Genomic DNA, 27517 nt, shown 5'->3' with positions numbered 1-27517 from the left:
CAGGAATAGATAAATAAATAGAAAGGCTAAACCACAGGAATAGATAAATAAATAGAAAGGCTAAACCACAGGAATAGATAAATAAATAGAAAGGCTAAACCACAGGAATAGATAAATAAATAGAAAGGCTAAACCACAGGAATAGATAAATAAATAAAAACCCACATAGGAGCTGTGCCCCTGTGCTTCTGAGCTTTACTAAGAGAACTAAACCATTCTCCCTGGCGGGCAAAATCTGGCATTTTGAAAATGTGAAGGCTGATGGACCCATTTGCTGCATCAGGAGAATGGAGCCTCCACAGGGAGGAGCAGTGTAGCAGATTAAGGAGTCTAGCTCTGCTTTTGAGCTGGCCAGCTGTTTTCAGAAACCTGAGGCCAGGATCCAGTACTCACCCAGCTAAGATCATTTGGGGAAGATCTTGATTATTGCAGGGGGGGGTCTTTAGATATGAATGCCCCCCCCCTTAAGACAGAGGCCGGCTCTCCTGAATGGAGATGCTTGTAGTTTGAGCAAAATGGGATGAAAGGGGGAGAGTGCGTGGAAAGGGAAAATGGTGGGGGGAGAGGCTGATCTATCACCATAGCAACAGATGCCTGTCTCAGCATCGCTTTGCCATCCGACATCATCCAGGCAGGGAAAAATGATGGAAACAGCACATTCTCCCCCACCACCACCCCCAAAACCCTTATAGACCATAAAGCTTTTCCAGGGAGGAGAAAAAGGGGGGAGAAGACCCCCCCTTCCCAAAATCTCCCTCCCCGAGTAAATATCATCCTCCATAAAATGGCTGCCGAATTTTCTTGATTTTCCTTGTGGCTGTTTTTCTTTTTTTTTTTTTTTGAGAAATGGATTCCCCCCACAACTACCCCCCCAGAAAAAAAATCCCAAAGAGGGGGCAAGGCAGGAATCAGTCCAACCCAGGGGCGAAGATGGAGTGGGAGAAGGGGTCTGCCCCGTGTTAAATGGGAGGCAGAGATGACGCCCACCTTTTGCCCTCCCCAGGCCCCTTCTGCACCCCAAATCCACTTGCAGACTTCCCCCCAAATTTAGGAGGGATGCAACGGGAAGTGTCCAGCCGTGGGGAGGGTGCTGGTGTTCGTTCTCCCAATGCGTAACCGGGGGATGTTTTCTGGAACGCAGGACGGGAAAGCAGAATCACGGCCCCACCTCTTGAAGACGGTGGCAGGCTTCCGGCTTTACCAGCTTCAGGCGTGGGTGGGTCCAGCTCGGCCTCTCTTTTCAGGATCCAGGAGGAAGGGGGGGTGGATCCATCCCAGAGGACCTAAAGGGGACTGTCTGGAGGGTCCTGCCCCTTTGGTTGGCTCGATTAGAAACTCACCAGCGTATAAACCATACTGAATGGCGAGAGGCAGAAAGGAGAAATGGGAAGGGAAGGGAAGGGAAGAAGAGGGGTCACTGGTCCAGTTTTGCAAAAAGCTGAAGGGTTTGTAGAGTGGGGTAGGCTAGCAGGAGGCCTGGCAAATCCGGCTCCCTGGATTAACTCACTAAATTAAATCGACAAATCAATTCAATCCAATCCTTTCCACTCAATCAATGCATCAATTTCAATCAAACCAATTCCATTCGATCAACAATTCCATTCGATCAATAAATCAATTCAATTCTCTAATTAAATCAATAAAAAGCAAGTCATGGAACGGTGGAGTTGGAAGGGACTCCCAAGGATCATCCAGTCTAACTCTCCGTCGTAAGTTGCCGGGTTGTGCCAAACACACGTTTTTCTCGACTGCCAACGGCCATTTAATCCTTCAGCCTGCCTCCGATTAATCCTTTCTCCACTGACCTGTCCTGTTTGCAAGAGAATGGCTTCCCAAATAAATGCCTACCATGAGAAGAAATTGTGTTCTCTGGCTGAGGAGTCCAAAGCCATGGTTTATTAAAGAGACCCCCAATTGATTTACTGGTTTATTTATGAGCCACAATGGCTCCATTTACAGCCATTTGCCAAGCCAAGAGCAAACAAACTAATTTACAGCTTAGTATAATACGTTTCCCTTCCTTGCAGGAGCTGTGGAAAAAGCCAGAAATGGTTCACTGCAATTTAATCTAAGATTCCCCCTTCTTACTCCCAAACCAGGATTTGTGGCTGGTTTCTGGCTGGCTCATTTTGGAGCAACAGACAAGATTCTTTGATTCAGGCACCACTGGCACAGCTAAAGGTAAGGATGCTGGGATTTGCAGTCCAGTAAGACTTCCTTAAAGGGATGCGGTGGCGCTGCGGGTTAAACTGCTGAGCTGCTGAACTTGCTGACCGGAAGGTCGGCAGTTCGAATCCGCGTGACGGGGTGAGCTCCCGTTGCTGGTCCCAGCTCCTGCCAACCTAGCAGTTCGAAAACATGCCAATGTGAGTCGATTAATAGGTACCGCTTCGGCGGGCAGGTAACGGCGTTCTGTTTAGTCATGCCGGTCACATGACCACAGAGGAAGTGTCTACGGACAAACGCCGGCTCTTCGGCTTTGAAACGGAGATGAGCACCGCCCCCTAGAGTCGGACACGACTGGACTTAATGTCAAGGGAAACCTTTACCTTTACCTTTAGGACTTCCTTAGGATGAAAACCTGATGTGAAGCTTAATTTGGATTTGGCTCATATTTGTCTTTTGAGTACCTGAATCCTGCTTTGCTTCACTCTTTTTACCTTGCATTTGACCATATTTGCAGCAGTGTTCCTAACGACTTTGGGCACTGATGATAGAAAAGTGGGGTAAAATTTAAACAACTATGGAGACGTGTAAAAGTCAGGACTCACCTGTACAGGTAATAGAAGAAGGACAACAAATAAAAAGCCAGTTTGCACCATGATTCCTTCTGGCAATAATTTAAGATGTCAGCATTCATGATGGAAACGGCATCGTACATCACTTCTGAACCATCTGCTGGGCGGTGAAAGTACCTGGAAGGAAGGCAGGTGGGCTGTTCATTAGAGCAAAAGAATAAAAAAATAAAAAAAAAATTGGGGGGCTTGTAAAATGTCCAATTTGGCCAATTTTGACCTCATAATGAGCAATATTGAGGGTTCCAACTCAAAAGAAAACCCAGGATTTTGGAGTGTGTTGCTCCAAGTTGAAACAAAACAGCCCAGACTTTATTGTGATGGAACCCCACCAACTCAACATTCGGAAAGCATCTTTCACATGGAGGAACCCCACCAACTCAACATTCGGAAAGCATCTTTCACATGGAGGAACCCCACCAACTCAACATTCGGAAAGCATCTTTCACATGGAGGAACCCCACCAACTCAACATTCGGAAAGCATCTTTCACATGGAGGAACCCCACCAACTCAACATTCGGAAAGCATCTTTCACATGGAGGAACCCCACCAACTCAACATTCGGAAAGCATCTTTCACATGGAGGAACCCCACCAACTCAACATTCGGAAAGCATCTTTCACATGGAGGAACCCCACCAACTCAACATTCGGAAAGCATCTTTCACATGGAGGAACCCCACCAACTCAACATTCGGAAAGCATCTTTCACATGGAGGAACCCCACCAACTCAACATTCGGAAAGCATCTTTCACATGGAGGAACCCCACCAACTCAACATCACGTGGTGGAACCCCAACTCAACATTCGGAAAGTGTCTTTCACGAGGGTCTTGTTTCCCTTCTCATGAATGACTCTACCATAAAGCCTAATGCTTCCCTCTGATGATGGAGGAATCTGGATCTGTCCTTAACCTGCTGCTAGAGTGGGCAGGATGCCAAACTAGATCCCTCCCCAAGGACATTTTTTCCTCTCCCCTGGAGCCCTCCTGAGCAAACTGCCAACCCCATTTCCTGCAGGAAAGACCTGAAAACAGGACCCCAAAAACAGAGGGGCAGGAGAAAGGGGCTGAGTTCCTGAGAATTAAGTCAAAGACGTGGATTGACCCCCAAGATCACCCCAAATCTGGCAAGGTCGAGCGTTCATTTGCTGTCCTGCCAAGTCTCCAAGTGGCCCCCATTTCCTGGGCAGTGACTTCAAACCGATAGAACGTGGACCAGAATAATTTAATTCTCTTTCCAAGCTGGTCCCAACGCAGAATATAAATGACTTCTCAGGATATTTATTTGGGTTTTTTTTTCCCCCTTGTTTTCTCCTCCTCATATTCAAGAGAACCACAACAAAAAAAAAACCTGTTGATTTTTAGGGACGTTTTTTAAAATTTATGATTAATTGGATCCCTGCTACTTTTTTTTTTAATAACGTCATCGAAGCTTCTGTTCGCAGAAACCTGATTCCAAAAAAGCATCAGAAGGATGTCCCATCTGTCCATTTTTAGAAGCCAAACTAGCTATTTTGATATATAGATAAATATATACACGTATTTACACCACTAACATCTATTTTTGCACGCTGCCACAAAGGAGCGCATTACATTGTCTAACGACGCATAAACGGCCAAGTAACATCTGTTAAAGAACATTTTTGACTTTTTGCTCATTTTCAATAAATGGGTGCTAGGATACAGAAGAAAAGGTTCTGCCTCTTAGACAGCCTTCCCGTTTCGTACCGTCGATTTTGCTATGAGGGCACGTTGCATGCCCTCTTCTGTTATTAAGAGATTTCTTCTGCTACGCCTTTGAATAACCACATGTGCCTGGGAGGATCTGGTTTTTAACCAAAAGCAGCAAAAAGAAACTAACCAACACCCCCTGCCCGCAAACTTCTATCCTTAGCAAGATGCAAGCCTAAAATCCTGCATTTAGAGCAGGGTTTCTCAACCTTGGCAACTTGAAGATGGGTGGACTTCAACTCCCAGAATTCCCCAGCCAGCATGGACAAGAGAGGGCTAGAAATAATTTAAACTCGCAGGTCACATGAGTTTTGCTGGTCTTAAACCCCCCACCCCACCCCCAGCATGGGAAGAAAAATGCTGCTTTAAACCCAAAAAGAAAAACCACTATTTTGGATTTGCAACTGTGGCTTGTGAGTTGCAAACTGATTCTTGCCATTAATTCATCTTGTTTGCGGTTCTATGGTGGAAAGTGACTGGCTAGGGCCAGATTAAGGGGTTGGGGGGTTTCTCTTACCTCCACAAATGGTAGAACAGCAGGGGAATATTCAGTCCCAAAGTCACCCATTCAGCTGCACAGAGAAACATCAGACAGAAAAGGCCATGGATAGAGTATTCGGGGACCACGAGCTGCCGGAGAATTTCAAATGCACAATCAAATCCCAGCAGATGACTTTTTGTCCTAATCTAAATGTGGTTTGCATTAGAGAGCAATAACCAAACAATGCAGCTGCTTTCCCCAGCACAGAATTCTTCTCCTAATAAATGGACTTATTCAATGCTCTGTTTTAACAATTCTAATCGTCAAAGGGTCTTTACAGAGATGACTCAGATGACTCAAAAAGGGTTCCCCCCCATTTTATTCTTGTTATGCTTACAGAATTAACAAGGCAACCTTTAATCTTAAAGAAATAAAAAATAAAAAGTGCAAACTAAGAAAGGAAAGAAGAGAGAGAAAAAAAAATCTGCCTTATATTTTATACTTATCAATAGCCACTGGTTGACTCATGCATTCACAACTATGGCAGGAACAGTACAAAATTTTGTTGTAAGATACCACAAAATCTCTGCCATAAATCTAGCATTTATTTGACTTCAGATGGTAGCGCTGTCAAATATAACTGGGTATCATAATCCAAAGTAGCTAACATTTGGTTTCTAACCCTGATCTGTTTTCGCAGGAATAAATGATAATGCAATATAATCATGCAATATAATAACGCAGTGATGATGGTGGTGGTGATGACAGCCATTCCTACATAAGGGGAGGGGGAAATTGAGGGGTAAAATTTGGCTTTTGTTACACCAGGCTGAACTATGCCTTACCCAATTCCTTGCAGGCAGTTTTGTTTAAACCGAGCCACCACATCTGAGCAGGCATGTGGATCTTCCCCATTTCTAACCCCAAAGCAATGGCTGGTTCATTCATTCATTTCAGTTTAATCTAGACTGACAGAAACAAGCTGCAGCAGACTTGAGAGGAGCAGACTTTGCTTTGTAGTGTGCGCGCGTATATTTATATAGATCCACACAAGAATAACCCTTGGGAGTGGCTGCCCCCAATACCCCAGCGGCTCGCAGCTCGTTCCAGCAAAATGGATCTTTGTTAGGAACAAGAGCATTGTGCCGAATTTTATTTATATATAACTGGTTGCATTTCATATATCGATAGACAGAGCAGGGAGACAGAGAGATGTAGGGATAGAGACAGAAGGTACAGTATAAGACAGAAGGATGGATGGATGGATGGATGGATGGATGGATGGATGGATGGTAGATAGATAGATATGATTAGGGAAGATAGAAGAATAGGGATGGAAGGTAGAACGTAGAAGATAGATGGACAGATGGACAGACAGACAGACATAGAAGATAGAGAGACAGAGATAGATAGAGAAGATAGAGAAAAAGATAGAGACAGAAGATAGAATGTAGAAGATGGATGGATGGGTGGATGGACAGACAGATATAGAAGATATATATATATATAGAGAGAAGATAGATAAAGAGATAGAGACAGAAGGTACAATGTAGAAGATGGGTGGGTGGAAGGATGAATGGACAGACAGACAGACAGACATAGAAGACAGATGGATAAGATAGATGGATGGGTAGATCGATGGCTGGATGGATACTAAATGCAACTGGTTTAAAGGGTCTTTTGTTCCTCCTTAGGGGGGGTTCACCAAAAATCCCAAACCTTTCACCAGCCCACCCCAACCCTCCAGAGGCACGGGACCCCAATTCTCATTGCTGTAGCCTGCCAAGACTGATGGGAGTTGTAGTCCAACCTACCCAGAAGGGAAGAAAAAGCTAGGACAAATACGAAAAGCTAGACCCAATGTTTATTTCTTACCGGCTTTATCGGGCTAGAGTTCTCACCTGAGGCACAAATAACCAGGCTCAAATTATCATATTTGGGAGACATCATGCCCAGACAGATCTCCAGAGAAGTCTGCAACTCTGGGGAGGGTGGAAGGAAAGAGAAGAAGGGGGAGGCCAGCAGCAAGTGGGGAAGGCTCAATTTACAGCAGCAATGGATGCTCTGTGGGAAGACCGGGCTGGGGACAGATCGTCCTGGGAAAAAATCTGTCTACTGTAAGTGGTCACTAAGAGTTGATACTAACTCAATGGCACATAATCAACCTGTCGTGGTTCCTGTTCCCATGTTCCTGTGAACATCGTAACTAGCTCCCATGCCATGCTGGTGCTGACACGTGTTACTGTTTGGGAGGGCCCTGCTCTTGTTCTTTGTACCAGGAACTGATTAAGAGACTTTGAAATGTCGATTTGGGTTATCTCGCCTGTTCAAGGACACTTTCCCGAAGACCGGCAGGAACCGTTAGGAACACCTGCAGGCTGCCGGGAGGGGGCTCTTTCTGACTCTGAGGGGAGGGATTGGAGCTGTCTAAGCTTTAATTGTTTGAAAGGCCCGCGTTTTTGCCATGCTCAGCTTTGCTCTTGAACCTGCACACTATCCATCTGTAAATCAGATATCCATAAGCTTCTCGGGTGGGTCTGGTTGGAAACTTGGGTAGGCGTTCATCACACAATCACGTTCATCCTCCTCCTCCTCCTCCTCCTAAGTCATTCACATAGTTTTGGGCACAGGGGGTCCAGATGCCAATTCTTCCATCATATCCCACCCACATTCCCCCTGGGTTTTTTTTCCCCCTTGCCAGGCTAAGAAGAGAAAGACAACATAACACCACACGGCCATTGGGGGACTCCGTTTAATTTGCACTCACATCACCAACAAGGCTAATTTTTCTCTTGGCCCCATCTCCTTCCTCGTCCGGAGTCTGCCAACGCGGGCCAAAACGGCCGAGCACAGCCCTTGACTTAAACCAAGTTGCCTTCTCTGCTTTACAAGGCAACTGGGTGTCTGGACTCACACAAAGCCCCAGACTGAGCTACAATAAGGTGGTGTCCTTGGGGGTTCCCAGTGCTGGAGTGAATCGGATCATCCAATTAAGCCAGAATACGGTTTACGTGCTGGGCATCACCTATCATGAGAACTCAGCAACCGTATTTTATTTATCCAGGGTTTGGGACTGTGAATACACTGAGAATCCAGTCTTCAATTCTGCTTTTAAATCTTTTAACTCCTCTTCCCTCAACCCATATCAATCTCTCCAGCATTCATAGCAAGGAATTTGCTTGCTGTTACCTTGCATTACAGGTAGTCCTCGCTTAACGACCACATTTGGGGCATTTTGGTTGCTAAGCAAAGCGGTCATCAAGCAAATCCGACCTGATCCTACGACCTTTTTTGCAAGAGTCGTTAAGTGAATCACTGTGGGCGCTAAGCGAACCACATGGCCATTAAGCAAACCACATAGTTCCCCATTGATTTTGCTTGCCAGAAGCCAGCCGGGAAGGTCAAAAATGGCGAACATCTGACATGGGATGCTGCAATGGTCACAAAAATCATAAAAATCATAAATCAGGGTCATTTTTGAGATGGGCGATGGCAAAAAACACGATAAATAAATAAATAAATAAATAAATGCCAAGCACCCAAATCATGATCATGTGACCCTGGGGACACTGTGACAGCTGTAAGTGTGAGGACTGGTCACAAGTCAGTTTTTCCAGCACTGTCATAATTCCAAACTGTCACTAAATGAATGGTTGTTAAGCGAGGACCACCCTTATTTTGCAGAAATCTTCAAGCAAGGTGATTTGTCTAACTCTCCTGTCTTTCTCTCTTTCTTCACCCCTCCTTTGCTTCCTGATTCCCCGCTACAAAAGACGGACCAGCGGGGGGACCGCTAAGTGCCTTTTAGAGGCGTCACGTGGCGTCACAGGCACAGGGACCTTATTTTCTTAGAAAAAAAATAATAAAGGGCCAACCTGAAAAAGGGGCAAATCTGAAAGCTTCATAAGGATAACCCAAAAAAAGGAGAATGTTCATATTTACACCTTTGCTTTACAAAGGAAAATTCAAGAGCCAGACCCAGAGAATCCTCAGTTAAATTAAATAAATCTAACGGACAGCTTTCTGAAATAAAAGGACTGTCCTTCGTAACAGAGGGTGCGTGGTCACTGTGGCCACCGGGAACCCTTTTTTGGAAGGCACTAGGAAGCGATGGAGGGGGGCAAAATTGTACAGTGGCAGAATCTTATTTTCTCCTTTTGCCTCTCTCTTCTGATGCATTTCTACGGATGAACCGGATCCCTCTTTCAACCGGCAGATGACTATTGTGAATACTGAATTTCCCACCCACCCCATCCCTGTGTCTCAAATTAGCCTCAACTTTAGTGGAAAAGACGCAGTAACAAGACACACAATCCATCTTTCCAAAGGTCGCCCAGGAACGCCGCAGCGAGGACTTACCAAGCACCCCGTGCTTCTACCAAAGGAGTCTTAAGAAAAAGAGGTTAAGTGGGGAGCAGAATATACGTCAGAAAAGGCAAGATACCCACCTTTCGCAAAAGGCAACAGATGCGTTCGATATTTTTCAACCTTTCTCTCTGCAGGGAAATACAAAATAAAATGAAACCATCGCTGACGGCAGGGAGCAGGTATGATGGACGGGGGTAGGGAGGAGACGGCTGGGTGACTTGAGTTGGGGGCTCTGGAAAGATTGTTCGGCTTTGCAAAGCCACTGAAAATGCCCCGGTGGTCCCCCAAGCTTGGCATTTTTTAAAATTTTTAAACAGGAGGCCCAATACACGAGAGGGTGGCACGTGGAGAAAAGCTGGTCTCTCCAACCACGGAACAACGTCCGGATTATAATCGCTTGGAACTCAAGAGAACGGCCCCACATTCGAGTCCAGCCAAGCCCATTTTACAGATGTGGAAGACTGAGCTAAGGGATGATGCAAGAGCTGGCACGGTAAGGCTTTTTTTGCTGCAGATCAGGGGCTTACGGCTTCCAGATGGAGCTGAACGACAATTGCCAGACCTCATCCACGTGGCCAAGGATGGGGAGCTCTGAAGCGGGTGCTCGGCAACATCTGGCAGGTCCAAATCTTAATTGTTCAAGAACTGAACAGAAATCATGTTCGGGTTTTAGAAATGGGATTTATTGGGCAACCCTCCTGCCCCCTCCAAAGAAATCTGGAAGGCTCTTCAGGAGGCACGTAATGTTCTACTGGTACTCCTCAACTTACGACCACAATTGGGACTGCAACTTCCATTGCTAAGTGAGGCAGTTGTTAAGTGAGTCATGCCCAATTTTATGACATTTTTTGCCACGGTCATTAAGCAACTCATGCAGTCGTTAAGCAAATCTGGCTTCCCCCATTGACTTGCTTGTCGGAAGCTGGCTGGGAAGGTCGCAAATGGCAATCACGTGACCCCAGGACGCTGCAACCTTCATAAATACAGGCCAGTTGCCAAGCGCCTGAATGTTGATCATGTGACCAGGGGGAATGCTACAATGGTCATAAGTGCGAGGACTGGTAATAAGTCACTTTTTTCAGTGCCATCGTAACTTTGAGCGGTCGTTAAACAAATGGTCGTAAGTCGAGGACTACCTGTACTGCCATTTCATCAAATGGGGAAAAATCACACAGTGGTCATGCAAGAATGCTTTAGGGATGTAGCCCCAACTCCAAGATGCTGTAAAAGGTATAAATGTAGAATCACAGACTTTGAGCACTGGAAGGGGACTTGGAGGTCTTCTAGTCTGACCCCTGGCCAGGGCAGGGGTCCTCAGACCATCCCAGATAAATAGCTGCCCAACTTTGGCTAGAAAACCTCCACAGGTGAAGCCCCCATGACTTCAGGAGGCCATCTGTTCCACTGCTTAATAGCTGTAAAGGGCAGGGAACCCGAGTTCGGATCTCTCTGCGTAATTTCTGAGCTCAGATGCAAAGCTTTTCAGGGTTATTTCGAGACTGTGCATCTTGCAAAGGTGGCGGAAAGGTGTGTCGAGAGTCTTAATTTTCCACCTGCACAGGCCGGAGCCTGCAAATTTGCAGAGATCCAGGGCGCCCACCTCATTTGCACGGGGCTTTCGGGCCCCGGCGGGAGAGGAGAAAAATCGAGGTCAGACAGCGCTATTTATACCTTCAGGATGAGATGGGCCAGCCGAGAGACATTTCACTTCCTTGGTAGAGCGCCAGCTACAATTTGGAGGCAACTGCAAAAATCTGGGACGTTCCAGAATATAACCTACAATTTCTTCTCCTGCTCTGCAACGTGTCCCTCATTATCCTTCAATGTTGTTTTTTTTCTCACCAGGGCTTCCTTGCCTGCTGGAAACTGTTTACGCAGGTCCTGCTTGAACAATGAATTGGATTCTGGGTCTTTTAAATGAACTCTGCCTTTTCTGAGAGGCACCTGTCTGTTTAAAAGCTCATGGAAACAGCTCCTTTTCTCCTGCATCAAACTCCTAGCTTTCATACATTCTATGGAAAATGGGCAAAAAAAAACCCGCATCAAATTTTTTATTTAGGCTGTAAGATGCAACCATCCTTAGCCCACGGAAATGGAGAAATGGATGGACCAGCTAAGGATAAAACTTACTGGAGATGTTTCCTTTCACAATTTAAGTCCGGCCTCTGCTTTAGATCTGGGGAAACAACCAAGCAAGGGACTTTAATGAAGCCTGAAGACCAATTACAGGTAGTCCTCGCTTAATGACCACAATTGGTACCAGAATTTCAGTTGCTAAGCGAAGCGGTCATTAAGTGAATCTGAATAAATTTCACAACCTGTTTTGCAGTGATCATTAAGCAAATCACCATGGGGTTAAGCGAACCTCATGGTCGTTAAGCAAATCACAGTGTTCCCCATTGATTTTGCTTGCCAGAAGCTGGCCAGGAAGGTAGAAAATGGTGATCACATGACCACATGGTGCTGCAATGGTCATAAATGTGAACTGGTTGCCAAGTGTCCAAATCGTGATCACATGACCAGGGGGATGCTGTGATGGTCGTGTGAGTACCAGTTGTAAGTCAGTTTTTCACCACCGTCATAAGTCCAAACCATCACTAAACAAATGGTTGTTAAGTGAGGACTACCTGTAATGGTTGATTTGGATGCTTGGAGACAGAAGAACCTAAGACACCATGTTGTGGCTTAAAATACATGGAAGGCATCGAGGGTTACAGCCCTCTTGGCCTTTGTGGCGGCTTTCAGGCCCATGGGATTCCAACTCCCATCATCCCCATCCAGGGAAAGCAGTACAATCACGCAACACAAAGAGGTGGAGCTCCAGTGACATGGCAGGGAGCAACAGGGAGCATCGTTTTTATGCTCTGTTGGGAAAAAGTTATTTTCTTCTCTCCCGTGACACCTTAATCATCTTTTCCTGGACGAGTGAAAAGACTTATTTTGCCTGACAAATCGAAAGGGATTTCATTTTTTAAAAATTGCAAAAAATGCAGAAAATGTTCAAGGTTTCCTAACTGGCCTCTCCGGATAGTAAAAGATCAAGCTTTTTTTTCAGTTCCTAAGCTGAGAGCACAGAGCAATTAATAAAGCGGGGGGGGGGGGTTAAAAACATCTTTTTAAAGGCCCAGAACAAAAGTCCTGCTGTCTCTATTGCCTATATTCGTTCCCCTGCGGTAACCTTCCTGGACATTATTCTCGCCCGGATCCAAAATCGGACAGGAAGAGGGGAGAGGTCTCGTGTGAACGTCAAATGAGGGAGAGAGATTAAATTCTTCCAGTTCAAGTCATGCCCCGTTACACACACACACAACTAGATCCCCTCACTTACAACAGGGGCACAGCCTGCCAGCGCTTGACAGCCCCTCCACAAATTGTGATTTCCACGCAACAGATGGGGAGGGGGGAATTGCAAATCCTGCATGTAAGCTGTCTGAGCTTAATTTCATTTGTTGTTGTTTATTCGTTCAGTCGCTTCCAACTCTTCGTGACTTCATGGACCAGCCCACGCCAGAGCGTCCTGTCGGTCGTCAGCACCCCCAGCTCCCCCAGGGACGAGTCCGTCACCTCCAGAATATCATCCATCCACCTTGCCCCTGATCGGCCCCTCTTCCTTTTGCCCTCCACTCTCCCCAGCATCAGCATCTTCTCCAGGATGTCCTGTCTTCTCATTAGGTGGCCAAAGTACTTCAGTTTTGCCTTTAATACCATTCCCTCAAGTGAGCAGTCTGGCTTTATTTCCTGGAGGATGGACTGGTTTGATCTTCTTGCAGTCCAAGGCACCCTCAGGATTTTCCTCCAACACCACAGTTCCAAAGCATCGATCTTCCTTCGCTCAGCCTTCCTTATGGTCCAGCTCTCGCAGCCATATCTTACTACGGGGAACACCATTGCTTTAACTATGCGGACCTTTGTTGTCAGTGTGATGTCTCTGCTCTTAACTATTTTATCGAGATTTGTCATTGCTCTTCTCCCAAGGATTAATTTCATTTAAATTATATTAAATTTAAATTATGTTAAATGATAGCTTTCTCTCACCCACCCATCCCCTGCCTGAGTGGAGGAGGTCTGGAAAGCCATTCCAAGTTTAAGGAGGCTTCTCATCCTGACCAAATGGAACATTTCCTGTTTTAAGGGGTGACGGTGCAGATTCTGCTAGGACTTTTTGCACCCTGTGTGAGTGTGTTGTAACTTAGCCCTTGCAAAGGAAATGCAGAGAATTTTTTCTCCTGCTTCTTCTGCCACCACAGTGCCAGTCCTTATATAGGTAGTCCTCAATTTACGACCATTCATTTAGCGACTGAAAAAAGTGACTTGTGGCCGGTCCTCGCACTTATGACCATTGCAGCGTCCCTGCAGTCAGGTGATCAAAATTCAGGCACTTGGCAACTGGCTCACACTTACAACAGTTGCAGCATTCTGGGGTCATAAGATCGCCATTTGCAACCTTCCCAGCCAGCTTCCGACAAGCAAAGTCAATGGGGGAAGCTGGATTCGCTTAATGACTGCAGTGATTCCCTTACTGACCATGGTGATTCACTTAATGATCACAGCAAAAAAGGTCATAAAATCAGGCACGACTCACTTAACAACTGCCTCGCCTAGCAATGGGAGTGGTTGTAAGTCGAGGACTACCCATAAAGGGCATTTGGTTAGCTCCTACTTTTAACTCAGTTATTTTGGCCAAAAGGAAACGAAAAGGGGAGGGAAGGGAAGGGAAGGACAGGGAAAAGACAAACAAATGGAGACAGACACACCTCAGACACGATATGTTTAGACTTACTGCCCTGGCTGGATTGCCCTGGTCGATGGGGTTCTTAAAATCTATGTGCAATTCGTCAAAGGCGATTATCTAAACAAGGGAAGAGAAAAAAGAGACGCCGATTGAGAAGCTGCGTCGTGGGGAAGGGCTTCGTCCGAGGGAAAATGAGCACAGCAGGTTGACCCGTTGCAGGAACCAGCCGTTCCTCCTGAATGTCGCGAACCCACACGGGTGTTCCAGAGGGGAAAAAGAGTGGAGGGAATCAGGGTGCAGGATTTGTGTGCAGACCTGCGTTCGCCACAAAAAGGCACCATCCGCGTGGCAGAAAGGCGAGTCCCCGCACACGGTTTTACCCACGCCCTCAAACCGAGAAGGACGTCAGAAGTTACCCCCGGGGTGGTCCTTCAGATGTTGCTGAACTACAACATCCATCAGCCCCTGCCAGTAATGATGAAGGAAGCTGGAGTTAGGGCCAGCAATACCTGAAAATCCACAGGTTCCTAGATCGAGTGGAATCCCATGTACCAATAAACATTTAATTAATATGTGTGTCTATGTATGTATATCTGTGTGTGTGTGTGTGTGTGTGTGTGTGTGTATAACCTCCTTAATCATGTATTGAACAATGCTATAATCTAAATCTAATACTTTCCAATTTTGGGGGGCGCGGGGGGAGGAATGCATTCATCTGTATGATTTTTTTAATTTAAAAAAGCACAACAAACTTCCTATTTGACAAGATCATAACGGTTCCCATTTATTCCCCATGCTTAGTCATCATTAAAAAAAAACAACCAGTGAAAAGGTTTTAAAAAGTTCACAAAGAACGATATTTGAAGAGGGCCCAATTCACTTTTGGTCCTTGGCAGGCACCCGCTGTGAAAAATCAGCATCCAGGCTGATCTGCATCATCTCCTGTGCGTCAAGTCACTTCTTACAAAAGAAGGAATTATCTTAAAAAAGGTTTTATTCGTTTTAAAAGGTAACACACCCGCATGCACCCCTTTCCCCAGACTGCATTCACACGTAACTCTGAGCCAAGGTATTTCCAACCATCATTTTATCTCAATGCTAGCTTAAACTTCATGCTGTATGTACTGAAAAAAAGAACACAGGAAGACTTCTTCATTGAGGCTATGACTTAGGGAACCCACCGCCACTGGATTTTTTTTTTATTATTATTATTTATATTTATATCACCTTGGGTTTCAAAAACAAGGCAAATTAATGGGAAGGAGAGCAGACCTACGAACAGCTATGGGGCATGACAGTTAAATGGAACCTCCACCCTCAGGAATAGTGTACCATTTCTAGAGCAGCTCCTGCAAAACAGATAAATTAGTAAGGGCAAGCCACACGAGAGGGATTCAGATGGATTTTCAGTTTGATCTAGCGTGGGGGTGGGGGGTCTTAGGATTGCTCCTCCAAGCACAACAGCACCACTGGGGGGGGGAGGGAATGGCAGTTATGCAATATATTTAACTTGGTTACAGAACAAACCCATTTACTGGATACACGCGGGATGCTGAAGCATACACTTGGCTGGATTCGCAAAACCTAACTAAGATTACCACTCTCGAAGCCAGGGTTTCTCAACCTTGGCCACTTTAAGATGGGTGGACTTCAACTCCCAGAATTCCCCAGCCAGCCATGCCAGCTGGGGAATTATGGGACTTGAAGTCCACTCATCTTCAAGTTGCTAAGGTTGAGAAACCCTGCGCTCAGCCATGTGAATGCAGCTGCTGTTTTTTTCCGAAGGGTTTTTAAATAAGCCAGCCATTTAGGGATCTGGGTTGGGTGGCAATTCCATTGTCCCATCCATCACCCTCTTTCTATGGCAGGAATTTGACAAAACCAAGGTTAGGCTGGCTATCCATTTCGCCCGGCCCACTGGGAATTTTCTCTGACCCCCAATCCACCCCTTCTCTCCCCTGCTCTCTGCGTTCAACCCCTTTATATATTTATTTATTAATTTGATGTAGAAGCTTCCGACTTCCAACCAGGCTGAGCGGTTGGCTTTTAAAAGGCAAAAAAGATCAAGGGTATAGATCCTACGTGGCTGGAAGTGTGTCTGTGCACCACAAACACATTCTACGGGGTCTCAGTTGCCGCACAACCCTGAGGCACGGCACGGTTCAGGGGCTTTCTGAATGCCACTGGGGGAGCTGGGGGGGGGGGCTGTGCAGACCTCCAGAGGGCAGGCACCACAACAGGGAAGACCACCATTCTTAGGTGCCAATAGAAGACCTTGCTTCATCGAAGGGGCCTGAAGGGCACACGCTTGGCCTGATCTTCCCGGACGGGCAAAAATTCCTGGAGTTCAGCAGTCCCTCAAATAGCCAGGCATGATGCCATGAAGCACTTCCGATATCATAAGCAACACAGGAGGTAAAATTTGGGGGTCACCTGGGCATTTTGCGTCCCCCAGCTTCTATGGGAAAAAAGGCGCCCAAATTCATTTTCTTTCCTTTGCTGCCATTCTCCTCCATTAGCCCCCCCATTAGCCCACACACACACACACACACACACACCAGGCTGATCCTCAGCCCCATCTGCCATTTTCCACCGTGGCATCTTCTCGGGAACAAGGCGGCCTGCAAAATCCTGCCAAGTTGGGTGAGTCAAACCGGAGCGCTTCCCAGCGACATGTCTCTCGGGCAGAGAAGAGGCTTTATTTTTTGGGGGGGGGGGGAGGCTGTTGGAAGCCCGGCGCCGCTGGCAACATTGCCAGAACCACCCACGGCTCCCCAGGTCCCTTCTCTTCTGCTGGTGGAGAAGCCGAACCCTTGCTGCCTCCCCAGCCGACAAAAATCCCTTTTATCTCAAGGAAAGGGATGTTTCCACTCCACCCAGAAGATGCGCTTCCCTTCCCACGCATCGTGCGTGCCGCCGTTACGGCTAGAGACTTGCAAGGGGCAAGAAAAGGGCAAGGGAGATTATTCGTGAGCTCTCCTGAGAGGAAAGGGGACCACAGAGGGGGGTTCGGAAGAGACCCTCCCTAGTTTCTCGGGCTGTGAAGGGGTGGGGGGGGAATTGGGCTTTCAGACTTGCAAGATTCTGGCAATGTAGCTTTACAGTAACGTAGAATTAGCTCATTCCGGTCTGGGCTACCTCGTAAGGCTGACATCAATCTTGCAAGCCTGGAAGTCCAATCCTCCCGCCGTCTCCTTTACAGCCCAAGAAACCAGGGAGGGTCCCTTCTGAGCCTCTTTCCCCACCCTCCCATTATGCAGCTGCAGGCTCAGCCGCCTCTTATCTGACCATTGGCAGCATCTCTTCGCCTGACTCCCAAGGTCTTTCCCACATACCACGACAGACGTGTTTCTCCTTCTTTCACAGGACTTCGCTGAAATGGAAGTGGGGAAATCCAGGGCTGATCAAAGGAAGAACTTTCTAGCATGGGATGGGGTGAAACTATGGAACTCCCTGCCACTAGATGGAGGGGCAGTTTGGCTGGTTTTCAAAAAGAACGGGGCATATGTATGGCGAATCCAGACCGTCCATAGAGGTGAACCCTGATGGCTATGTGGCAACCTCTTGAATTACAGGCAAGACACCAGATGCTGTGGACTGGCAACGGACGAGGGCAGCCCTCGCTTGCCCACCCTTATGAACTTCCCCCAAACCCCATTCCGTCACTGCATGATCCAAAATGCTGGACTAAATGAGTCTCGGTCTGGTTAAACCAAGTTCTTACGTCCTCCACTGCTTAGGGCTCAGCGACATCAGACAGGGGGCCCACGGTGCCTTTAGAATCTTGATTTTAAAATGACAAGCTTCTAGTCCTCATGAACCCATGTTTTCCCCCCCCTCTTTAAATAATTAAATCCATCCTTGCCGTGCTTCCCTGTAATTTAACGGCCAACACGTCTCTGTTCCAGCCCACGGCTTTCACCTCCAAACGCCCAGGGTTCATTCCCCGCGTTTTGCTCCAGCGGCAGTTGAGGCAAGAATTGCATCCGTCACCTGTCAAAACCATGCTGAGTGCCACAGGAGCCTGGGAAAAGTGCCTAGCAACTCTGACACACGCACTTCCGTGTGCCCAGCCAGAGTGATTTCATACCACCAGGCGTCCTTCTCCTGCCTGATTCCACCTTCTCTTTCTTCCTCCCCGCCCCCCGTCTACCGAGTACCACTTTTTTTTCAAAAAACGAGGAGACAGATGATGGTGATAATTATGTTTTTTAAAACAATTAACTGCTTCTACAGGACGGTTCCCAAAGGTTCAACACGAGGGTTGCAATTAAAAAGGAACAAGTGGGTGGCAAGCAGATCAACGTCTATGCTTTGCGCAGCACGGTTGATCCACGAACGGAAAAATGGGAAAGCTTCGTCGATGGCCTGGTTCACGCCAGCAGGAAACACTAACCCTGGTTTAAGGAGAGACACTGGTGTTGAACTCACATACATAAGCTATGCGCCCCCCAATAAAACAGATTCTGCCTTCAGGTGACGATCGGCTTCACCCAATTTGTTAGAACTGGATGGATGCCTTCGACGCCTCAAATGTACCCTCCCCAATCCCGCTTCCCCTGTCGAAGAGGAATTGCACAAACCAATCCCACAAATGCAGAGCACGTTCTGCATTCCTGCAGCTGCAAATGTGCAAATCCCAGAACTTCCACCCTAGAAAGCTGAGCGAATTGGAGAGCCCTGAGCAACATCTTCACACTTCTGCAGGTGTGCGATGCTTGTAAGAGCCAACATGAACCATCCATAGAAGGTGCAGGGAGGAAAGGCCAATGCTGAGCAGCAGGGATTTGGGGCCGCAATCAAGAAAATGATCGTAATTATTCTGGAGCTGGAAGAGGAGTAAAGATATTTTTCTTGGATAACGGCCGTTTAAAAAAAAAAAAAGTTGGCATCTTAGAAATGTTTTCTTTAATGCTTCTTTTTAAACAAGCCTCCCATTTTTAAATGACAGCTGCTTCCTTAACCATGCAGCGGTTGCTATTCAATTTGACCACAGTTTTAACAAAGGCTTTTACGAGATGAAGCTGTTCGGGAAAGGGGAGGGCAGCTGAAGCCCAGTTTAAATCTGAGCTAAGCTGCAAGTCTCCTCGCTCAGGCTAACCTACCTCGCAAGGTCGCTGATAGAAAAAAGCGGGGAATTGGCAGGAAAAGCAGGACTTCCCTCTGGGGGCAGTTGAATTAACTGCCACAATCATCAGAGGCCTATGTCCAGAGGAGGCAGGTCCTTTTTGCGGGAAGCACACTCACTGTGCTGAAAACATCCGATTCTGAAGCTTCTTTTTGCCTGCGCACAGGATCTATGCTCCCCAGACAGTTTGAAAAGATGAGTTAGTGCAATCCAAGCCACACAACCTTGGAAGTAAATCCCCAAGGATTTCTCTCCTAGATAAAGGTCCAGTGAATTGTCATGAAGGAATTTCCAAGGAGCACGTGTTCCAGATATCCATTTTGAGATGCGGATGTTCACTGCTGTTTTTCTTTTCCTTTTTAAAGCTGTACGAAGTCAATGAAAAGAAATGGAACATCTGGGCCCCTTTTGGATGATTGATTTTCGACAGCGGGCCCTCCAATTGCACCTCCTCTTTCCAATTAAAGAAAAAAAAATACCAACAGCTCTGGCATTTATCAAACGTAGCCTTACATCAGAAGTAGATTCAGGACTATGGATAGCTCCATTTAAGAGCAAAGAAGGGAAGTTGACATAGCATCAAAGTATGAAACGGGAAATTAACATCGTTCCATCAATGATGCCTAAAGCAATCTTTGAGGACTGCAATATTGGAGCCTCACAAAATGCACTTTTTAGAACTGTTCTCTCTGCCAGAAACAAGGATTTTAAGTTGCTCGCTCACTCCCCAGCGAAGAGGCCAGCGAACAACCTTTCTCTTCCCGCCCAGACGAGACACTCCTGTTGCAATTTCATGGATCTATAAAATCATATATTCATATATTTTTCAGTGCTCAGAACTCGGAGACAGGCCGCTGCTCAGCAAAATTTGAATTTGGAGCACAGCCGAACAGGAATTATTTTGGAGCATTTCTTAGGAGAACGATTGTAGCTTGCATGATGGAAGGAAATAAGATTGTGATGGACGTCTGCCAAGAAAATGCCCCCCCCCCACCTCCAAATCCTGCTCCATCCTAGAACTTTCTAGGGCTTTGGACATAAAAAAGAGCCGAATTCTGCAAACATTCAAAGACTATACTTGTATAAAAACACGCCGTATGGCTCACATTTTAAAGAAACGTGTAAATTATTCAGGGATTTTCTGAGCTGGCCATTTCTATATTCCACTCTGGTAGGCCCCTGGATTCCAAAAAAGGATCTGTCCCAGCATCAGGACAAACAATTCAGAAAAATCCTTTCTGCTCTGCCTTCAAAATGGCAGCTTCCATTGTCAGCCCTGATAGCCGTGAAACCAGGATTTTGCAAAGTTGCTGGAGCTGTTTGGAAAAGCTATTTTAAGCTTAAGACCCTCATGGCTTCCAGCAAAAACCAGTTCCCTGCGCTAATAAAATTAATATTGCATCATCCAAAACTTTGGAGTCTGCAAAGGTTGAACCTATACAAACATGGCATCAGTTTGATTTTCATTTCAGCATTGAATTGCTTGCCAAGCTTACAAGGTTTCAAGTGAGGTCTGAATTTGACACTGCCTACATAGAAGCAAAGATTTGTTAGAAGACAGGGTCTTTCCTATCTCTTAACCTTAACGAAAATGTGGATTAACCTTGGAATCAAACCAGCAGGAATCTAATCTTATTTCTACGTGGCTGTTACAGACATTTACATTCATATCTTCTTGTATTAAAAGTCAGAAAACTTCCATCCAAGGATTAGTTTGGGGAAAAACCATGAATTGGTTATTCTGTTCCTTGCAGTTCCAGCCTAGGGTTTAAAAAAATAAAATGGTCACATTCATTCAGGAGAGAGAGAAAAATAAAATTCTGTAAATTGCCTCGTCTATTAAGAGTCACGGAGGTCATGCGCTATACACACACACACACATATAAAATATTTGAATTGACCTGAATCCTTGATCAGGGAGACGGTTCTCAGCGTCCACCTTATGTCCTGAGTGCAGACCAACAAGTCAGCCAGCTAAAGTGATTTCAAGGCAGTTTTGTTGAATTTTTAGTGGTTTCCCCACAGTGCATCCTTAGGAGATGCACTAAGGCAAAGCCGCCTTGAAATATTTCACTTGAAAGAAACAAATGAAAGGAAACAGGGCCATCTTTCATGGCAAAGCCAGAGGTTAATTTTAAGGGGTACAAAAAAAATATAAAAATAAAATAAAATGAAAAGTAGCTAACTTGGGCAGCATTGAAAGGGATGGCAACTCCTCAAAGTTGAGTTTAGTTTGTAGTTATCTATCCTAAGTTTCTTTTTGACTGTGCTTTCCACCCGTCCCCTTAATCTCCTGGCTTTCGGTTAGCCAGCTGGCTAATCTATTCCTAGCCTTCTTTTCTCTGCAAAATGCTTTATTTTTACCAGTATTGGCTTCTGGACCGTGCCAAGCCGAATCACACGAGCCGTGCCAGGAAGTGGGGGCGACATTTGCTTCCCGCAAGCCGTTTTCCCCCATCAACCCCGGTGGGAGCAAAAAGGTTTGGAAACGTGGGTTGCTGGGCTAACGCCAGCCACCCCCCATATCCTGACGGCTCACTGGGGCCCCCTGAGAACAGCCCAGCCCCACGGAAAAGCGGGGGAAGAGGGAGAAAGAATATAAAGCAATGGAATATGTTTTTATTCTTGTTTTCACCTTGCCGGGAAAGGCCCGAAGGTACTGTCAGTTGCTAGGGCAACCACAGCTGTCAATTTTGGGGGGAGGCATGTTAAAATTGCACCCAGCAGACAAGGGGGGGCTGGGATCCATTGAGAGCCTCTGCCCCCCCCATTGTAACCCACAAGTTATATCTTCAACGCCTTTTCCCGCAGCCTGCCCTCAATACAATCCTCATCCAGATGTGTTGGCCCCCCCCCCAGTCCAGCATCCCTAGCCAATGTGCCTGGCAGCCACAGACTACATCTCCCATCACTCCCATCCAGCCAGGTCCTCTCTGCCAATGGGATCTGCAACCTGCCACAACTGCAAGGACAGTGAAGAAATCCGTCCCGTCCGAAGGACGAAGAAATCGATGAAGGCTAAGTGGCTAGTCCCTGGCGCCAGCCCAACCCAGTTTATTCCGAAACTGAGATTAAGCAAGCTCGGCTTAGCCAAAACGAATCCAACCTTCCCCTCCCTTTCCCTCTTAGCAAGGGATGCCTTTAAAAAACAAATGCTGTAACCCCTTGAAAAGAAAAAAATAAAAATTCCTCAAAGGCTTTTCTTAAAACATGTACGTCTTTCCAGGCAGGCTCAAATAATTTAGGCTTGGCATTCAGACCTCCCCGCTGCTGGCAGAGGCCATTTTGGATTGCTAAATATCTCCTGGGATAGCCACTTTTAGCAGTGCATGCCAGCAAAGATGGAAGCAGAGGTCAGCCCCTGGGCCAGAAAAGGGAGACCTCGTACATCAGAAGTAACATATAAATCCTAAACAAAAGGGACAATCCAATCTCCAAAACTGTGGCCATAGAAACAGAAAAATGGGTGCCTCAAGCTGGTTGAGCCGGTTTCAAAGGTCTAGCAGGCCTTACAAATGCCAGCGATGTGTTTGGGAAGGCTGGCTGCAAAGCTCAATGTGCCCCCGCTTCTCCTCATGAGGACTAGAAACTCAGGACCAGTTTTGTGCCCCGAGCAGGTGGCGAGACACGCCAGTGTGCCACGGAGGTGGAGAACACCTTTGTGACCTAAAGCTGCACACACACATTTATGATTTTGAACTGCGCATGCATGGAGCCCTGTGGGCAATCTCCTTGAGGTCATGTTCACATCTTATATTTCGGTTGGCCTGGAGGTTATGCCCAGGAGGGTGGGGGTGTAGTGGGCTTTGTATTTGGGGTTTCATGTTTGTATGACACCCAGAGTCACGGGGAGTGAGTTGGGCAGCCGTATAAATCTAAATCTCTTTAATAAATAATAACGCAAAGAGAAAAAACAGGCAAGGTCGAGAGCTAGGATTAAGCCCACCACCTGGCCCTTGTTTCTGGTTGCAAAAGTGGAAACCACCTTTCCCCCCAGAAGGTTTAAGGCCGAGCATGGGCGGGCTTGTTTTGACCCTTGAAAAAAACTCTATGCCCCTGGATTTTGAGCCATGCTCTGGACTTCCCATTCCCTTCCCATCGTGCCACAAATGCAGTGAACTGCACGGGGCGCACCCGAGCCTCGCAACAGCCTTTGCTTCCTCCCAGCCAGCTCAGGCGGCTGCCGATCCGCGTGCCACCCCCATCTGGTTTTGCAAATGAAAACGAAATCGCCTTCAATCCTTGCTCACTGGATGTTCTCCTTGCTAGTCCCAGGCAGGGAGAGTGAGAGAAAGTGGTTTAACCAGCTGCCCGCCTCGCCAGATGCTGGGGGCCACTGTGACACCGTTTTGGGTGGCCCCTTGTGAAGGTGGCCCTGCAGGCTGGCAAAAATGTATTTCCTCTGCACTGACGGAAGTGCCTGTCTGGAGGCTTAATTTACACCTCCTTGAAAAGGAGGCCTTTGCCTTCTCGTTCTGCAAAAGCCATCAATGTGGCCTGCATCAGACTGAGGATAAAGCACCCAATTCTTCTGGGCAAGCACGGATGTAAAACATGTCTTCTGTCCAACAAGCCTAATGTGATTTATTCTGGAGGGCAGAGAAACTACCACTCCCAAGAGCACCCCTGGGAGTCGTAGTTCCACAGCACCTGGAAACCCACAGGTCCCCCTCGGCGATTTCAACCGGGGGCTTTCCTGTGCATCCCCGAATGGTCTCATCTGCCGGGAAACGGCACGTCGCGCACGGGTGCGTTCACCTTAGGAGTGGAGGCCCAGCTAGAATTTTTTTCCAAAGTTGCCAAAAGCCCCCACAACTTTATAATTACCCTGCTCCCTCGAAAACCAATGCTAAAAATAACGATAGGCTATTGAAACGATCCAATGTGCAGGGCATATGTATCCAAAGGGCCCACATTGCAAAGGTGATCCTTCAAATGAAGACGCTGCGCACAAGGCTGTGCATGAAACCTCGGATAATGCTCCTGAATATTTGACATGCAATTAAATTGTGGGGACCCGGCTGGCTTATCAACAACCCCAAACCGGTACATTATTTAATAGGATGGAAGCCTGCTTCAAAATCATTCCAGAGATAGCCAAGCCCTGGTCAAACATTTGAAAGGGAAGAGAAGCAGATTTTCCAAGGGATTTGGTTGTCTTGGTCCTACCTTGGATGGTTTAGCATCCCTGGATCTTTCTCCAATCGGCTGTGTGTGTCAGACAGAAGTGGATGACAAACTAATTCCATCTTTTTGGGAATTCCAAGCATCCTTGGACTGAATCAGGCCTACAGGAATGGGATTCGCTCAGCTTGTCGCCCCACCACCAAACCTGAGCAGAGTTGCTGCAGCTAAGGAGTTAAAAGAGGCCAGCATCCCATTTATTAGAAAGGGAGTATCTTTTGTAAACATATGTAGTTCCCATGGCAACCGGAGCCAGGTTCCTTGGTTACAGATGGAGGAGGGAGACAAAGCAAAATTTGGGGAGGGGGGGGGAGTTGGATGGCAGAAAATGGAGGAACAGAAGATTTTTTTTTTAATTGTTTCCTGGGATTCCTGAGAACGTCACCAGAAGGGAAGAAGCAAGGGGGAAAAGGGGGGGAAAAAAACTCTAAGCATATCTACGTACTTGAAGGAGAAGACTGGCTTTCTTGATAGCCCCCTTTCCTATTTTCTTAGATCGAACCCAGAAAAATAGATCAGAGAGAGCAGGGAAGTTGTGGGGGTGGGGGCAGCAGTGAGGTGAGTCTTGCAGGGCAATTCTTCCAAATTTGCAGCCCCCCACCACCCAAAAAAACCCATTTTAGGGACTATTTCGTATAGCTGTATTGATTAACCATTGATTGTATCAATGGCCTTTAAGATGGAGGTGATTTCCTGTTGGTTATTCTCGTGAACGTAAGCCAAAATCCGGTGTTTTCCCACCCATTCCTTTGAGCAGCAACTGCTGCCCCCACAAAAAAAAAAAAAACATTTTCCCCCTCCAGGCCGGAAATAAGATTGTGTTTGCCCCCCCAAGACCCAAAGAGCTGTGGGTCTCTCCGTTAGGGTGGACCGCGTCCCACCTTGACCCTTGGGCTGCTTCGAGGGACCCCCCACCCCACCCCACAGGCTTTCTTGCCTTCTGAACCGCTCCACCCTCCCCCTCCCGGCGAAAGACCCCCCCCCAACAACCGAGGCCAAACACTTGCATGCCTGGAGCCCAGACAAGATGCCAGGTGCCAGAATGGCCCCGTGTTGGGGTCTCAGCACTTGGCCCCAAAAGTCCACCCGCCCTGGCCAGGGATCCTGGACCCCTGCCTTCAGGGACCCCCCCACACGCCCCGTCCCCAAGGCCAATCCTGTCCCAGCCTTCCAATGGTGGGGGGATCGGCCCTGCGTTCCGGATGGTGGGGGAGCCCGTTTTCTGGCCAAGCCCCCTGGGGATTGCTGGGCTGATCCCAGCCCCCTCCCTCCCCCATAAGCCCCCGGACCCCCTCCCCGTCCAGATCGAGGGCTGCAAGGCCCGCCAGCCCCCCACTTCCCGGAACCCTTCCCCCCTTGGCTCCCCCCCAATTCCGTCTCCATCACTTCCCCAGCCAGGTCGGAGAGAGACCCCTCGCCCCCCTCCCTCCCGGCATCCTCCCAGCCTCAGCGCCCCCTCTGCCCCCCGGCCCCTTCAGAAGCCCCCTCCCCCTTGCCGCTGCGCCCCAGCCCCGTTCCGGGGGACCCCCACTCACATGCCAGATGACGAAGAAGATGAGCGAGGCGCAGAGGACCAGCGTGAGCATGTAGCAGAAGGCGGCGAAGGTGAAGGCCATGGCGGGCGGGGGGCGGGCAGGTGCGCGGCCGGGGGGGCCCGGGCGACCTCCTCCCTCTCCGGCGGCGCCCGCGGGCGCTACTCGGCCATGGGGCGGCGCGGGGCCGGGGGGCGCACAGCCGCGGCGGCTAGAAGAGCGGCGGGAGCAGCCGCGGCGCCCCCCGCATCCTCCCGGCTCCGCCGCCGTCTGCCGCCGCCGCGAAAGGCGGGGGAGGAGCCGGGGGCGGGGCCAGAGCCAAGGGGGCGGGGCCGCGCCGCCCAGGTGAGCATGCCGCCCGCGGGGCGCAGGTAGGGCAGGAGGGGCCGCGTAGTCCAAGCCGGCCGCCGCAACTCGCGGGCTCCGGGGGGGGCGGCGCGTGGGGGGAGCCCCCATGCAGCGCGGGGGGGGCGCTGCTGCTCTGGCGCATGTGCTTCCCCCGGGCCGAGGGAGGGGGGCCGAGGGGGCGGGACCTGCTCTCCCGGACCCCAACTGCCATCCTTCCCCGTGGAGAGAAAGTGGGGGCCCCACCTGTGGACGCCCAGCCCCCCACCCCCACCCCGACCCCGACGCGGCAGATCTTACCCAGCGGCCTGCTAGGGTCTGTGCCTTGGACTACAGTTCCCATCCCCCCCAGCTGGCCGGGCAAGGAGGGCTGTAGGTGCCCCATGGCCTGGCATCCAAATCGCATCTCCGCTGTTGGCGCCCAGCTTTGAACCAAACTACAGCCTCGTGGCCCTGGGCTTCGGTTCCCGTGTTTGTTTGGCAAACTGTTAATCGTGGCTTAGCACAGCCACCTTCAGGCTGAGTTTGGTTTGGAGAAGGCAGTTCCCAGACTTCCCTGGGAGCACGGCTTAGAATTCTGGGAATGGAAGCCCCCATGTCCAGAGCAGTGTTTCTGAACCTTGGCAACGTTAAGATGGGTGGACTCCCAACTCCAAGCCAACCTTTCAGTGTGGGAATAAATGTCAGTTTGTCTATTTCATGCTAGTGCACCATCCTCAAACCCTAATTCAACAAAAGTGTGGCTTAAAACTTGATGCCATCCCAATTCAGCTTGCCAAAAAAGTCCAAATCGGCTTAGCGGTGGAAGTCAAGAATTAGCCATTTTTTTTTAAAGCAGGGGGTTGCCAGGGATCACAGCTCCCATCATTGCTCAGGATGGCTGTGGCACATGAAAACTGAAGCCCATCCACACCCCGAGGCCAACCTGGGCTTCCCTCTGCTCTATAGTTGGATTTTCACATTTTCCTTCAGTTTGCACTCAGGTTCCCTGAAAATGACAGTTTTTTTTAAAAGAAAAACAATGGACACAGATCTCCAATGAAGGGTTTTTCAAGAGATGGATCAAGTCAGGAAGTGGGAAAATAGGAAAAGACAATACCGGTTGTTAAGATGGGGGAAAACACAGAAAAACAAAACCAGAACCAATTTATTTTATTTTGGTCCTTGTGTTTTACCCCCATGCAGCTTGAAACCAAGGAAGAACTCAAGCAAGTCTGA

At 48.1% G+C, this 27517-nt stretch overlaps 2 protein-coding genes across 2 annotated transcripts in view; both read right to left on the bottom strand.

The window, feature by feature from the left end:
• The window catches only part of TTC9C (tetratricopeptide repeat domain 9C), a 395268-nt gene extending 385728 nt beyond the window's left edge, over nucleotides 1-9540 (bottom strand). The window contains exon 1 of the mRNA XM_063317034.1: nucleotides 9536-9540. Coding sequence (XP_063173104.1) covers nucleotides 9536-9538 — 3 coding nt within the window. The 5' untranslated portion in view covers nucleotides 9539-9540. The remainder of the gene's footprint in view (nucleotides 1-9535) is intronic.
• On the bottom strand, nucleotides 896-26061 carry CNIH2 (cornichon family AMPA receptor auxiliary protein 2). The gene is made up of 6 exons (XM_063317037.1): nucleotides 25958-26061; nucleotides 14159-14227; nucleotides 9459-9506; nucleotides 5047-5159; nucleotides 2772-2915; nucleotides 896-1356 (listed from the first exon to the last, which is right to left on the bottom strand). Exons 1-6 carry the CDS (start codon nucleotides 26036-26038, stop codon nucleotides 1329-1331), a joined length of 483 nt encoding a protein of 160 aa, XP_063173107.1. The 5' UTR covers nucleotides 26039-26061; the 3' UTR covers nucleotides 896-1328.
• Between the last annotated feature and the right edge of the window lie 1456 nt (nucleotides 26062-27517).

Source organism: Candoia aspera, chromosome 17, assembly GCF_035149785.1.
Source record: "Candoia aspera isolate rCanAsp1 chromosome 17, rCanAsp1.hap2, whole genome shotgun sequence".
In the NCBI taxonomy this organism is placed as follows: domain Eukaryota; kingdom Metazoa; phylum Chordata; class Lepidosauria; order Squamata; family Boidae; genus Candoia; species Candoia aspera.
The sequence above is the reverse complement of the archived record's forward strand: the minus strand, read 5'-3'. Positions and strand labels throughout refer to the sequence as shown.

Coding starts and splice junctions, on each gene's coding strand:
- CNIH2 (XM_063317037.1), bottom strand. CDS start 26,038: ATGGCCTTCACCTTCGCCGCCTTCTGCTACATGCTCACGCTGGTCCTC. Junction 14,228..25,957: donor TCTTCTTCGTCATCTGGCAT/GTGAGTGGGGGT, acceptor TCCCTTGTTTAG/ATAATCGCCTTTGACGAATT. Junction 2,916..5,046: donor CTGTTCTACCATTTGTGGAG/GTAAGAGAAACC, acceptor CCTTCCTTCCAG/GTACTTTCACCGCCCAGCAG.